At 36.5% G+C, this 13728-nt stretch overlaps 1 protein-coding gene and 1 long non-coding RNA gene across 6 annotated transcripts; both read right to left on the reverse strand.

Moving 5' to 3' along the window:
• Window positions 1-2658: 2658 nt before the first annotated feature.
• LOC118439174 (RE1-silencing transcription factor-like) lies at window positions 2659-8801 on the reverse strand. 5 transcript variants are annotated; one of them, XM_035860263.1, is made up of 7 exons: window positions 8238-8801; window positions 8096-8170; window positions 7703-7959; window positions 7004-7106; window positions 6067-6450; window positions 5324-5586; window positions 2659-2924 (listed from the first exon to the last, which is right to left on the reverse strand). In XM_035860263.1, exons 1-7 carry the CDS (start codon window positions 8557-8559, stop codon window positions 2760-2762), a joined length of 1569 nt encoding a protein of 522 aa, XP_035716156.1. In that variant the 5' UTR covers window positions 8560-8801; the 3' UTR covers window positions 2659-2759. The 5 variants fall into 5 exon arrangements, 4 of the variants coding, with proteins under 4 accessions (XP_035716156.1, XP_035716155.1, XP_035716158.1 ...); XM_035860262.1 differs by having other exon boundaries at window positions 7703-7971; XR_004837268.1 differs by having other exon boundaries at window positions 2825-2924; window positions 5103-5586; window positions 7703-7971.
• A 1205-nt stretch (window positions 8802-10006) lies between these two features.
• LOC118439158 lies at window positions 10007-12774 on the reverse strand. Its single transcript, XR_004837259.1, has 2 exons — window positions 12625-12774; window positions 10007-10253 (listed from the first exon to the last, which is right to left on the reverse strand). It is a non-coding gene; the product is annotated as an uncharacterized LOC118439158 (long non-coding RNA).
• Window positions 12775-13728: the final 954 nt, after the last annotated feature.

Consider the following 13728-nt stretch of genomic DNA (forward strand, 5'->3'; position numbering starts at 1 on the left):
TAGGGGTGATCAATAAATTATGTGGGTACTTCGGAAAGGCGAATAATTGTATGGGTCGGTTACATGGATACCGTGAGTATGACGTGAAAAATCAGGATTCTTTAGTGTGCACAATTTATGGGCGACCCCCACTCGAGGCGTATTATTCCATTTCAACATGGCTCACTCGCATTTATCACAACAACTTACAGTGTCACCGTGAGGCCTGTTGCTTCCAGATTTTTACTTGTGTGTACAATTCAACGAAATCCACTAATTGTAAGAATGGAGGTGTGCCAAGGTTCATATGCCGGAATATTGTGACAAAAATAGTGTTTCGATATCAAATTTCGATACCCAAATTTAATCGGTTTGAAATTTTCTAAATGGGTCGCACAAAGATTACTTAACGAAAGAGGGGGGAGCGTTTAGAAAATCGTGATTGTTGCGTTACGTAATTTATGGACGGCCCCACAGGTACAGTTTGCTAGATAAATAGGTTTGGCTGCAATATTTGCGCCCTAATAAAGAGTAAATTTGGAAATTTCAAAATTTCAAAATTTATCTATGGCCATTTTCTACGCTTCAAACCCAAATATTTCTCTCCAACCTGGGTATGGGGGGAGATTTTGAGGGTTTTGACCCTCAAAATTATTACTTCATTCCACTCGACAAATATTTAGTCCCCAATGAACCACTATCTGATAGTGGTTCATTAAATGATCCCGTGTCTTTTTGAAGATGAACGAGAAAGAACATTTCTTTTTTCCACCTTTCCGGAATTATGAAAGTCTGTATGCATCGATTCCGCTTTTTTGGGTGCGTCATTATTTATTTGAAGGTTAAAATTCGGTGGTTTTCGCACACGCAGGCAAAATGTTGAAGTAAAATCTACGCATAATTTTGATATTCAAATTATACGTTGCAAAACAATCCGGACGAAACAATCCTGGCGTGCCCATTGTTGGCTGGTCTGGTTGGATCAGCCATCACGCGATTTTAGTCTAAAGATCGGTCCAAATTTGCAAACCGAGTGCAAAAATATGCACACGGTGTAAAGAGTTCAACGCGTGGGATCAATCAAACGCGTCATGATCGTCGTCTTTAGACTTGGGAATGTCCATATATTACGGTATCAAAACAACGCCAATTTTTATATCACCCGACCCACACCCCAGTTCAATATCAGCCAAATGATGTTAAACTTAACACGGGTAAGATAGGCGACCCAAAGTCCACCTTTTTTGATGCCGTAACATATGGACGATCCCCTTGTGACTTGTGATTATACCTACATACCAACGTAAATGGAAGGAGTACTATTTCTTGGTTAGGTTTTGGTGTACAAACTCCATCCATTCTGTATGGTTAAGATGATTTACTTAAATATGCAGGGAATGTCAACATATTACGTCACCGAAAAAGTGGGTGGGTGGATTTGGGTCGCGTATGTTAGGCATAAGATGGGTGCCTGGTTTACGAATTGTCGTTTTTGTACCACGTAATATATGGATGTTCCCTTCAAGCAATGTATGCAACTGCGTGGTTCCTTCGTATCAGTAAATGCCACTTTTGTGGAGGAAGAATTAATGGACACAATTTGCGACTCGTGTGCAAAAGTTATATTAAGTTTTGTTTATTTTTTTGCATTATGATACAAGATTTTGATATGTACATTTCTGAATTTTTTATATTTTAATACATAATTGGTTTCATTTTGCAAAACACTCGACATTGCGAATTCACTGCTCCAAATGGAGTCGTGATGTGATTCGTATTTTCCCACATTTCTGCAAAAATTCCGGCCACCTCGAAGAAATTGTAAAAAAATTAGACGGAACATCCGGAGGAGGAAGTGATTTTGGTTGCAGAAAAGATTTGACTTTATACGATTTGCTCGATTTTGAGGAAAACATTTCGCAAATTTGATACAAAATATGACAAAGAGAAAAATGAAGTAAGCTTTGTCGCCCTGGGAAATGCGACGAACGTTAGAATTATGTCGAAGAATTATGTCGAATTTGACATAATTCGACACAACTGCCCGGAACAATGGTTTGTGGAGAAAAAGTATGAACGATTCTGCATAAAACTTCTGAAAGGTATATTCTGCAGAAAGGTTTTGCGCAATTATGCATAATTCTGCATATTTTGTGCACAAATTGTTTCAGGATAAATTTGTTTGCATAAAATACAGCCAATTCCATACATATTTATTTAGAATCCAGCAAAATTTATGCATAAAATCCCCTAAATTTTTCACCCGGGAATTGGATTATTAAATGCCGAATATCAATTTCCATCAAAATTTTGTTTCTCTCGAGATTAATTCATTAATATAAATAAAAGTAACATATCAATCCTTTAAAGGGCCTTGTTCCCTTGTTGCGCAACTATCACTAGTTGTAATTCAACAAATTTCACATTTTTGAGTGCACGTTTAATCTCGGTATAAGAATGACAAGGTAAAAAAGCTGTGCAAAAAATTATGCATGTTGTAAACATACGGAGAAATATTGAGCGAGAGACTGAATTGACTGATAGAGCGGGCAAGAGCATGCTATAACCAGTCGTTAATGTCCGGTATACGCAAAAATATTAGATCAGGTATGTACATATTTATGAGTTGCATAGTTGGTAAAAAATAACCAACTAATTATGAATAGAAAAATGTAGCGATTCTGGAAATATGTACATACGTAAAACTCAACAATCAATTTATTAAAATCATGTTTTTAACTAGTTAAAGGTTCAACAATTGTGTAATTAATCCAATCGAGTCAAGCAGTTGTGGTAGTTACATTTTGACAGCGGCCTAACCCACGTGATGGGTTGACACACTCCAAACCTGGAGCACACGGACAAGTGCTTAGAATTGTATTTGTTAAGACGGTGACACAGCGCTCCCCTTCCAAGCGCATCTTGCTGCAAGTCTTGAGTAGAAACTAAAAAAACACAAATTTTTAGTCCTTATGATTTCATGGTGCATTCCAGTTTTTTTTAAATCATTAATCCGTTAATAAAGGTGTGCGATTTGACCACTGTCCCACTTGCTGGGAGTCTTGTAGTCAATCGCCGAATTACATTAGCCGAACCGCCAAAGGTTGTCGAAATATTTAATACCAGTTTACCTCATTTTGACGCAAGAATTTCAATTTTGTGTCTGGAATTTGGGAAATTGAACGATTTGTACGTCATAATTAAACAAACTGGTATTAAATATTTGGAACACCTTGTGCAGTTAGGTTAATGTAACTCGGCGATTGTTTATAATACTCCCGGCATAGGGGGACAGTACCTGCAAAAATTGCCTTAATTTCTGGGACTACGTTTTAAAAGTGTTTTGGTAACTGTGGAGGAGTATACAATTTTGATAGAACTCGAAAAAACCGGTAGATTAACCTTTAGACGACGAAATACACAATTGTGTCTATTGAATAAATTACCTTGATACCAAAATTTCTATAAACGAGGAGCATTTCATTGGTAGGCTCTAAGAAATTTTATTACCATCTATGACTCTACCGTGCTGGTAGCCGCACTATTACCGCATGGCAGCAACACAATCTTTACTACCTAATGCCGGCACGACACTATATAAATCCTGCCTTACAGCGGTGGTGGAGGAATTGAGACATAACGGCTACCGCTGATAGTAATACGTAATATTACCACACCAGCGGTAATACACGATATTAATATTTTATTACCGGGTTTTTAAGAGTTTATTTAGTGGAAAAGTTGCTGTATAAAAACTGTCTTTTTCGATATTTTGCCCTTAAATTTTGGAATTTTCCGTATATGGACTAATGTTAAAATGAGGATTTTTCGCGTTTATTAATAAAAACCTCAAAAATTTGAAACTGGTTGAAAATTTAATTAGTTGCTATCAGGTGTAACGACTAGCCTCACAGCAGAAGCTCACCTGAAAAGGAAAAGCTTCACCGGGACGAAAATCACAATCGAGGAGTATCTCGACATTCGTCAATTTTCTGGCGGGACACATGCATCGAGATGGTCACCTATCTTCACAAAGTCAGTAAATCATTTATGAGTATCATAATTTTCAAATGGTGGAAATTTATTTTCTTTTGCTAAAATTATTTTTGATTTTTAGGTCAAAGTTCCCAAAGATATTCGTGACGATTCACTCTTCATAAAGATGAGGAAAATGATATCTGATCATGTCATATTTGCAAATGATCTCTACTCAGTGAGAAAGGAGCTTCTTGTTGGAGAACGGTTTAACGCCATATGCATCCGGTCTCTTAATGGTGAATATGGCGGTGATTTTGCTAAATGCTTCAAGTCCGTGGAAGATGATGCGAACACTATTTGCCTCGATTTTCAAAAGTATCGTCCCCAATTGTACATGAAGTATAATTGCCATCCATCTCTTGAAGACTTGAAGAAATATATGGACACATGTATGGCTTTCATGGATGGGCAGTTGTATTGGATGTTACTTTGTGACAGGTATCGCATAGATCAGTTTAGATGTATTGTACACATCGACGAGAGCGAGGTGGACAAGTTGGAGGATATTGATATTCGATATGGTTCTGCGTTTAGATATTAAAACTACAAGTATAATACTAATACATAATGATTAATAATACTAATAATACTTTGAGATTCCAGGCAACTTAATAGATAGAATTTTCCCTGTAATCAACAGAGGTTGGAAAAATAGACACTTAATTTTGAAAATAAAAATACTCAAACCAAGCCTTAAATAAAAAATTGTAAAAATACAATTTTTCTTGAATCGTCGAAAATACAAAGTAAAATACAAAATGTACATTTGAGACCAAAGTTAGCGATTTTATCGAGATTTTAAATTAAATTTGAGGGAATGTATTTTTTAAATTAAATATGACAAATTAAGAAAAACAGTTAAATCCTAATTTAAAAAAATAAGATTAATATGTTTGACCGATAATGTCCGCTAATACCAAACACACTTTAAAAAATAGTGTACCCCTTTTGAGCAGTAAATGTTGATGCTGAATTCGTTATTAACAATGCGATGATGTAAAGTGTAACACCCAGTTTCTTGTGAAAATTTACGTTATGCTTAAAATTTTCCAAAGCATGTGAGGTCAAAGTTGAAAACTTTGTACCTTTTTTACTAGCGAAGAAGAGTTTTCTTTCTATGCACGCTTGACAAAAATTTTTTCTTGGTAAAAAGTTTTTTTTTAACAATTCAGTTATTTTGAACTTCAAAATTTTGTCAAAATCAAAGTCTTTTCCGAGTAAATCCCTCTACATGAACTTCCATCTCTGTGGATTTTAATCCACCGTGAACATTTGATTTCTATCTCGGTTTCCTCTTCTTCCTAACCTCGGCTTGACAACGGGCCTCATGGGTCGTCCAGTTATGACGGGAATAAAACCCGTGCTCACAGCGCAAGCAGGTGAAGCGAACAACATTTTGGTGCACCGAGAGCACGTGGGCTTTCAAAAGCCCCGCTGTGGATGTCATGACTGCGCACAACGAGCACGCGTGCCTCGTCTGGTGGCCTTTCGCCAGGATGTGGTCGTCCAGCTCGGCCTGCGAGGCGAAGGCGTATCCACAACTGGGATTTTTGCATTTGAAGGACTCGTCTAAAATATTGGGAAAGAGGAATATGCAAATTTATACTAAAATAATGACCCATTTGAGCAGTAACCGCTCTTAAAGTTTGAGATTTAGTATTAAAGAGTGCTGGTTGAATTCGTCCCGATTTTTGCTAAGTACACGGTTTTTTAAATGTCACGCTTCAATCGAAAATTTTTTCAAAAGAAAAATTTCCATTGCACATTAGTTGCCTTATTTTGGATTGACATTTTTATGGTTATTGTAAAACTGATTGAACACTTATGTATGAGAAAATTCTTAAAATATCGAATTTCAGAGACAAAGTTTCAGTAACTATTGTAGATTTACGAATTTTTCGCATTGACAAATTATCAATTGCAGCATAACATTCAAACCGCCCTGTGTTTAGAAATTGCTGAAATTTTCTACCCCAAAACCCTGCCCGGGATTGCACACCCTTCCTTTGTCCATACCGCCCCGAAATTGCACCACCGTGGATCGTGTACCTGTATGCTTTACGCGCACGTGAGTAATCAAATGGGCCCTTGTGAATCGTTTCGCGTTGCAACGACCACACTGGAACATTTCGTTGCCATCTTGATCCACGATTTGGTTTACCGCGACGCCCAAAATGGTCCCAAGCTCGTCGGCAATCTCGATCTCCGCAGAACTCGAGGTCGTGCGCGGTTTGTCGCACTTTCGCGCGTGATACTTGTAATTATGTATTTCCAGAAACCCCAGCTTGCAGACGGTGCAGACGTGGCGGGCCCCGTTGTGGTGAACCGCGGCCTTGCGGTCGGCGAGGGAGGACTCCAAGCGGAAAGTGAGGTCGCACAAGTCGCACTTTTTAGTCTGACGCCCATCGTCTCGGGCATAAATCGAGGTCAGAGCTAGGTTTTGCACAAAAATGGGAAAATTTCAGGATAAGTTAATGTGGAAATTTAACTAGAACTTTGGGGCCATTCATATATTACGTCATCAAAAATTCGCGATTTATATATCACCCACCCACCCAAGTATTTGCACAGTAAGGGATAGGTAATTTGAATATGGGAAAGATATGAAGTTCAAAACCACTCACCCTTTAAAATGATGACGTAATATAATATATGGATTTTCCCTTTTTGTAAAATTCGGAAATATTGTAAAATAATAGTTCTATAAACTGGTACACACAATTTAAAATGCAAATTTTGTAAAAATTTGTTTCCGGATTTTACAATGAGGCACTTCATGCCAGCCTTTGTAACCGTGTTAACTTACGAACTTTTTACTAAACTTGGGAGCATTAAAAAAAACTTTTGCCTACGAAATTACAAAAAACGTACGGAGTTACAAATTATTATAAAACCCATCGGTTTTCAAAGGTGAAGTTTATGCGGTTTACGAAGACTGACGTGAAATGTATGAATTAATGATAAAAATAATAGTTGTTTGTCAAACCGGGTTGTTCTTCTGGGATCGAATCGGCATTGTCCTCCAACTTTATTATTTTAAAGGTTTCCAGTCTTTTGGAGGAGGAGCTTTGGCGTATATGGGATGAGGCCTGAATTTGTGAAGAGAACTGTTAGGGACCGTTCATAAATTACGTAACGCCAGAGGGGAGGGGGTCTAAGGCTCCAATTGCCAATGTTACACATGTTACTAACATGATGTTAGAGGCGGAGGGGTCTAGAAAATCGCGACTTTTTCTTTACGTAATTTATGTACGGCCCAGTACAATGGAACCTTTTTTCAAGCTACATCGAAATTGTTTAACGAGCTATATTAAAAAATTCAGCCAAAAATTACAAGTCACATGACACTTATCTTGCCGTTGAATGCTCCCTTTGAATAAAAATATCTGCGGCAAAGTTAAATTTTTGCGTAAAGTTTCTCCCGCGTTTATTCCACGGGACTCCTAATTTTTGGCTGGATTTATTAACATAAACCGCTGCCCAATCGCGGCGTAGCTTGTAAAAAAGGTTCCATTGTTACTAAACATTTGGAATACAGAATTGCCATTAAATTTTCGACAAGACCGTCAATAAATTACGTAACGCGAGAGGGGGTGGGTGTAAGGCTCAAATGATATCGTGCCTATGTTAAAGGTGGGTCTATCGCGATTTTGCACTACGTAATTTATGGACGCCCCCTACATACCTTCTTTTCCCGTTTGCATGGAGACGGAACTAGAGGATCATCGGCGTCCTCGGCGAGTTCGAGAATATCATTTAAGTACGATTTATCCTCTTCCTCTGGGGGAATAGCGTCATCGCGGGGGTCACCTGGACAATCCAGATTTTGCGAAATCCCCACCGTATCTCGGATTTCTTGGTCGGGTTCAATCTTTATCTCTAGGTCGACATTGTCATCGCAATCTTGTTCAAATTTGAAAGGTGTTTCCTGCTCTAAATTTTCTGCAATTTCGGCTAAATTAAAATGCAAATTATACTATTTTTACTGTACGTAAGTAAATCTGTATCTTTTAAATTATCTAATATGCAAGTAAGTACTTGATAAAGAATTAAATTGTGAAGAAATTGCAAAACTTACGTAAAATATTGTATCCTGTTTCGTGGTTATCTTGTACGATTAAATCTTTCCACAAGGAGATGGAAGTATTAAATTCTGAAAAAAGTATAGTACGTTTTTAAAATTTAAATAATTACTTCGTAATTAATTAACTAATTCTCACGAGAAACGCTTTGCCTCCTCCAAATTTCGAAAATATCGTCATTATCGTCCGAACTTTGATTAATATTTTGCAACGTTACGCGATAAATTGTAAGCAAATCTTGTCCCAGTTGGTGCACGTGGTGGGCAATTGTTTCCAAAAGGGAGCCACATTTCTGACAACAATGGAAATTTTCTCGGCAGAAATTTTCATCCAGCAAGTTTTTTTCCACGGGAATATTAATCGTGGCGAGATAAGTTAAAAATTGAGGAAATAAGTCGGAAGAAGAGGAATTACAACCAGTTCGACAAAATAGACAAACCAGTCGTCGAGGGGTTGACATGGTTATTATTTTTGAATTTTGTATCAGTTTTTAATTTACATATGTAACTTTACTAAAACTTGGCAACTTTCTTAATAATTAAACACTTTTGGGTGAGAGAGATCACTTGTCGGAATGAAATTTGGAACAATTTTCGTTTTTTTAACCTTGTCATTATTTATTACTCCTTTTATATTTTATATTTTTATATTTATCATAATAAATACTTGTTTAAACAAGTATTTTTGTGTCGGTTTGTTGTTTTTATTATTTTGGGAGAGAGAAATTTATGTCCCGCGGCACGTGGCATGCTTGCTCTTCTTTGTTCATGAAAATGCATGTTTGGCATGAATTTTTTCATGAACACAAAAATTTCATAATTTTCATAATTCTTATAGGGAATTATCAAAATTAATTTCTTCCAGATGCAAAATACTAATATACACCCGAGCCCAAAATGTAAATATGTATACATTTGTATCTTTAAAATACTTTGATTATTTTTGAAGTATGAAATATCAATATGTATATTTTGGAAATACTAAATACTAAAAGCTTTATGGATTTATTAGGTCTAAAAAATCAAAATTTTTTTTTCAGATTGGCTGACTTGTTTTTTATAGTATTTTATTTTACATACACAGCGCAGTATAAACATTTGCTTAAAGAAAATGTCCATATTTTATTTTTTGTTGATGACGATATATATACACATGTATATTTACTTACACTAAAATTTCCATAACCAAAGAGTTGTTCTTTGATATGTATGTACATATTTTGTGGAAAACTCGATGGTAAAAAGTGGATTTTCTCGATATTTTTCTTCCCAAATTTTGGAATTTTCCATATACGGACTAATATTAAAAAATGGATTTATCCTGTTTTTAAAAAAAAAAATATTGAAAAGTGGTTAAAACTTTAATTGGTTGTTAATTATTAAATCATCGTACCGAAGGGAAATTTTGTTAAAAAAATCAGTAGTACGAAAGGAGTTAAACCAAAATTATATAAATTGCTTAGTTATCTACGAAATGTGCGTATAACATGATGCATAAATAAACTATTTTTTTTTACATATTTACACTTTAAGTAAAAATAAATAAAATTTATTCAACATTGAGCAACAAAAGAGGATGAAATAACGAAAAGCGAAAATTTCCAAACATGGTGCAAAATTTATCCTCCCGTTGGACAAATTTTGCAGTTTAATTTTAACGATGAGTACATTTTACTTATTTTTATTTAGCGTGTACATAAACCTGTAATATTACGTATATGATTAGCCGCATAATTATTATTAATAGAAAATATAACGATTACATATGTATATACTATCCTCTAACTCAGGAAGGTCACATCATTTGCATAAATCTTGCAATGCCCATGTTCGGCAATGCGGGATGGCTTTGGCGAATGCTTAAAAATATGCAAATTAGGTGAGGTGCCTGGCACAAATAAATTCCACTATATGTAGGTCACAATCAATTTATTAAAATCATCTTTAAGTAGTTAAAGATTTCAATAAAATGTGTAATAAAATAAATCAAATTCTAAACACGTTGGCACCGACGGGAAAGGTCAAATAGTAATCCATTACGAGGGGGAGGACAATCTGTACCTGGGGCACATGGGCAAGTGCCGTATGCATATCCTGAGGGGTCACACCGATCCCCTTCCGTGGGAATGTGCTCGCAGGTGTAGTATAGGCCACGCTGAAAAAAACGCAAACTTTTAAATCCCACGGATTGCATGGGGAACATCAGTTTTTTAGTATTAACCCTTTAAGGTGTGTGATTTGATCACTGCTAAACATAAACAAGGGTCTTTGGGACCATCCATACATTATGTCATCAAAAGTTTTATATTTTAGCATCCACCCACTCAACGAAAATATAAGGGTTAGGAAATTTTAACATGGAAAAGATAAAAAGACCTAAACTACCCACCCACTAAATTGATGACGTAATATTAACTGTCCCCTTATTGAAAGTGTCAGTTTATTTTGACCTGCAGAAAATGAATGCATGAATCAAATCAAATGAAACTTTTGTGGAATACTAATTGCTGCGACCGTCTGCGACCATCAAGCTTTATTCCTACCACACCCACTTTTAGTCATTAAAGTTAAAAAAAATCAAATTTAAGTTGAATTGCCTTTACTCAAGTATGCTTTAAGTATACTCACTCATTGGACTTTCTCAGCAAACTGAGGTGGTAGCAGGAACGTATTTTGGGTGTGAAAACCACACCCTCTGGTAGGGGAATCAAAATGAAAGACATTTCTTGCTGAAAGGCTTGATGGCCGATCTTGTCATGCTTAACAACATTGAAAGTTGAAATTCGGATTACTTTTCCAATTGTTGACCGATTTTCAAAGTGGCGACTGTTTTGGAAACCCTAGGTCAATGGGCGAAACATATTTTCAGCTTTTTTTAATTCGACCACACCCCCTCCAAATTAAGGTCACAAGGTCAAGCAACTTGTAGAATCAAATTAACGAATACCGCAAAATTTCAAACAATAAAAATCGACGTGCATGTCGAAAAAATACCTCGACAGCCTGGCCACTACTAGCAATGTTCAAATCGTCACATGCCAGGCCCCCAGTGGGTGTGGCCCTCGACGACTTTTCGATTTTAAAGGAACCATTTCATGTTATATATCATTTTTCTCAGCTCGGCGAGGGAATCTCAACAGATTCATTAAAGTTTAGAAACCATACCCCCAGTGGGTGTGGTCCTCGGCAACTTTTAGATTTTAACGAAACCATGTGATATGTCATTTTTCTCAGCTCGATGAGGGGATCTCGATGGAATGATTAAAATTTTGTCACCACACCCCCAGTGGGTGTGGCTCTAAGAAAATTCTCAATTTTAACGAGAACAATATCATGTGATATATCAATTTTCTCAGCTATACGAGTAGATATCCACAGAATAATTAGAATTTTGAAACCACGCCCCCAGTGGGTGCGGAATTCAGCGAGTTAAAGTTGTTTTCTCCGATTTTAAATTTCTCCCACACCGAAATAGCACTACCCGTATTTTTGCGTTTCCATGAAGGCTCGCGTTTTCGGTTGTAGGGGTTTAGAGGGCATTTTCAGCCCAAATTAAAATTTGTCAAAAACTTTTATGTTATATAATTTTAACGCTATATCAAAAATGAAAGAACAAAACCATTTTTTCCCAAAAATTACAAAAAAAGATTAGAAAAATACATTTGTAAAAGTTTAAGGCTTTGTATGCCATTTCAAAATTTTGAAAAATGCAGCAAGAAATTGTAAAAAATTACAAAGTTTGAAAGTGGGTTTTTCTTAATTTACGTAATGCAATTCAAATTATTTTGTCGAAATCCCCTCGTTTAGTTAAGAGAAATGATTTATTACATGACATTACGTGGTTTAGTCAAAATTGAAAAGTCGCTGATTTTTAGTATTCCGTCGAAACATCCTTGTTGAGCTGATAAGAATGATATAACACATGGCATGGTTTTATTAAAATCGACAATTTTCTGGGAACCACACCCATTGGGGGTGTGGTTTTCTAAATTTTAGGTATTCCGTCGATACCTCTAATCAAGCTGAAAAGAATGACATATCACACTACATGGTTTCGTTAAAATCGACAATTTGCTTAGAGCCACACCCACTGGGGGTGTGGTGTCAAAATTATAATGATTCTGTCGAGGTCCCCTCGTTGAGCTGAGAAAAATGATATGTCACATGACATGGTTTCGTTGAAATCGAAAAGTCGCAGAGGGCCACACCCACTGGGGGTGTGGCATGTGACTATTAAAAATTTCCTCATATAATATATGCCTTAGGTTATTGTTGCACACCAAAATCTAGTTCTAGTTTCTTCAAATTCGGCTTCTATATATTTTTGGCCACAATTTTTTAAATCTGGCCCACTGTGCCCGCTATGTCACAATTTCTCCAAATTTTGATTTATTTTTTATTGCTCCGCAACCGAAATTTTTATCTGAATTCTATGATAGTCACGATCGACCTTCCATATTGGACTACGTATGGTAAAATTTTCAAAATAAAACATTTGCTGGTTCAGAAATTACAGCCGATTTTACCTTAAACTTTTGCGAAAAAATTCCTCGGGAGATACATTTGGGCCACCCTTTAAGATTGATTATAGAGGCAGAGAGAGAGAGACATAATTCTGTGATAACATGTCTAAGCATAATATTTGTCACATCATAACAGAGGTCTTCCCGCGTATGCTCTCGGATTTTGCGCAAATTAATGGAAATCGATCGCAAATTTAAAGAAGAGAAACAAGTTTGCGAAAGAACCAAATCTCACAATGGGCGCCCATTTGGCCGAAATATTTACTTCCGAAGAGGAGAAAACGCAAGTTTGCAGGACATTTTCTCCTCTTCGGATGCAAATATCTCGGCAAAACGTGGCCAATGGAGATCGTGTCTTTCGCAAATTTCGTGCTTATTAAATTTGCGATCGATTTACATTAATTTGCTAAACATGGGACAGCACACGCTGGGAGAGTAACCGATCACGCGATTCAAGTCCAAAGTTTACGGCAATAATGTTTTTTAAATATGAGACCATCCATATATTACGGCACCAAAAATTCTCGATTTCAGCACCTACCCACTCAACCTAAACATTGGAGGATAGGGAATTTTAACATGGGAAAGATAGGACGACTTAAACCACCATTCCAAACAAAAGGATGACGTAATATATGCACGTTCCCTATAATGTGTGGTGAATAGTTCAAGAGCAAGGAGGCAGAGACATCATTCTGCGACTAAGGATAAGATTTATAAGCCAAATCAAAATTAAGGTCTCCTAGCGTGTGCCCCAAGATTTTGAGCAAATTAGTGTCAATCGTACACAAATTGAATTGATATGAAATTTGCGAAAAATAAGACAGTATCGCCCAGATATTTGCATCTGAAGAGGACAAAACGCTTCCAAATAATTCACACACTTTACATTTTCCGAATTTGCTACTCGTTTTCTGCTTTTCGAAATATCTCTGCGAAACGTGCCCAGAGGGAGACCGTGTCGTTTTAAAATTCGTGATCGATTAGAAAATTCGTGATCGATTGGCAGGGTTTCGTTTTACCCGTAAAAAACGATTTTTTACCACGGCAGGTGGGAAAAAGTGGTAAAAACCGGGAAAAACGGTTTTTACCGTCCAAAATGGGAAA

Source organism: Folsomia candida, unplaced genomic scaffold, assembly GCF_002217175.1.
Source record: "Folsomia candida strain VU population unplaced genomic scaffold, ASM221717v1 Fcan01_Sc031, whole genome shotgun sequence".
NCBI lineage: Eukaryota > Metazoa > Arthropoda > Collembola > Entomobryomorpha > Isotomidae > Folsomia > Folsomia candida.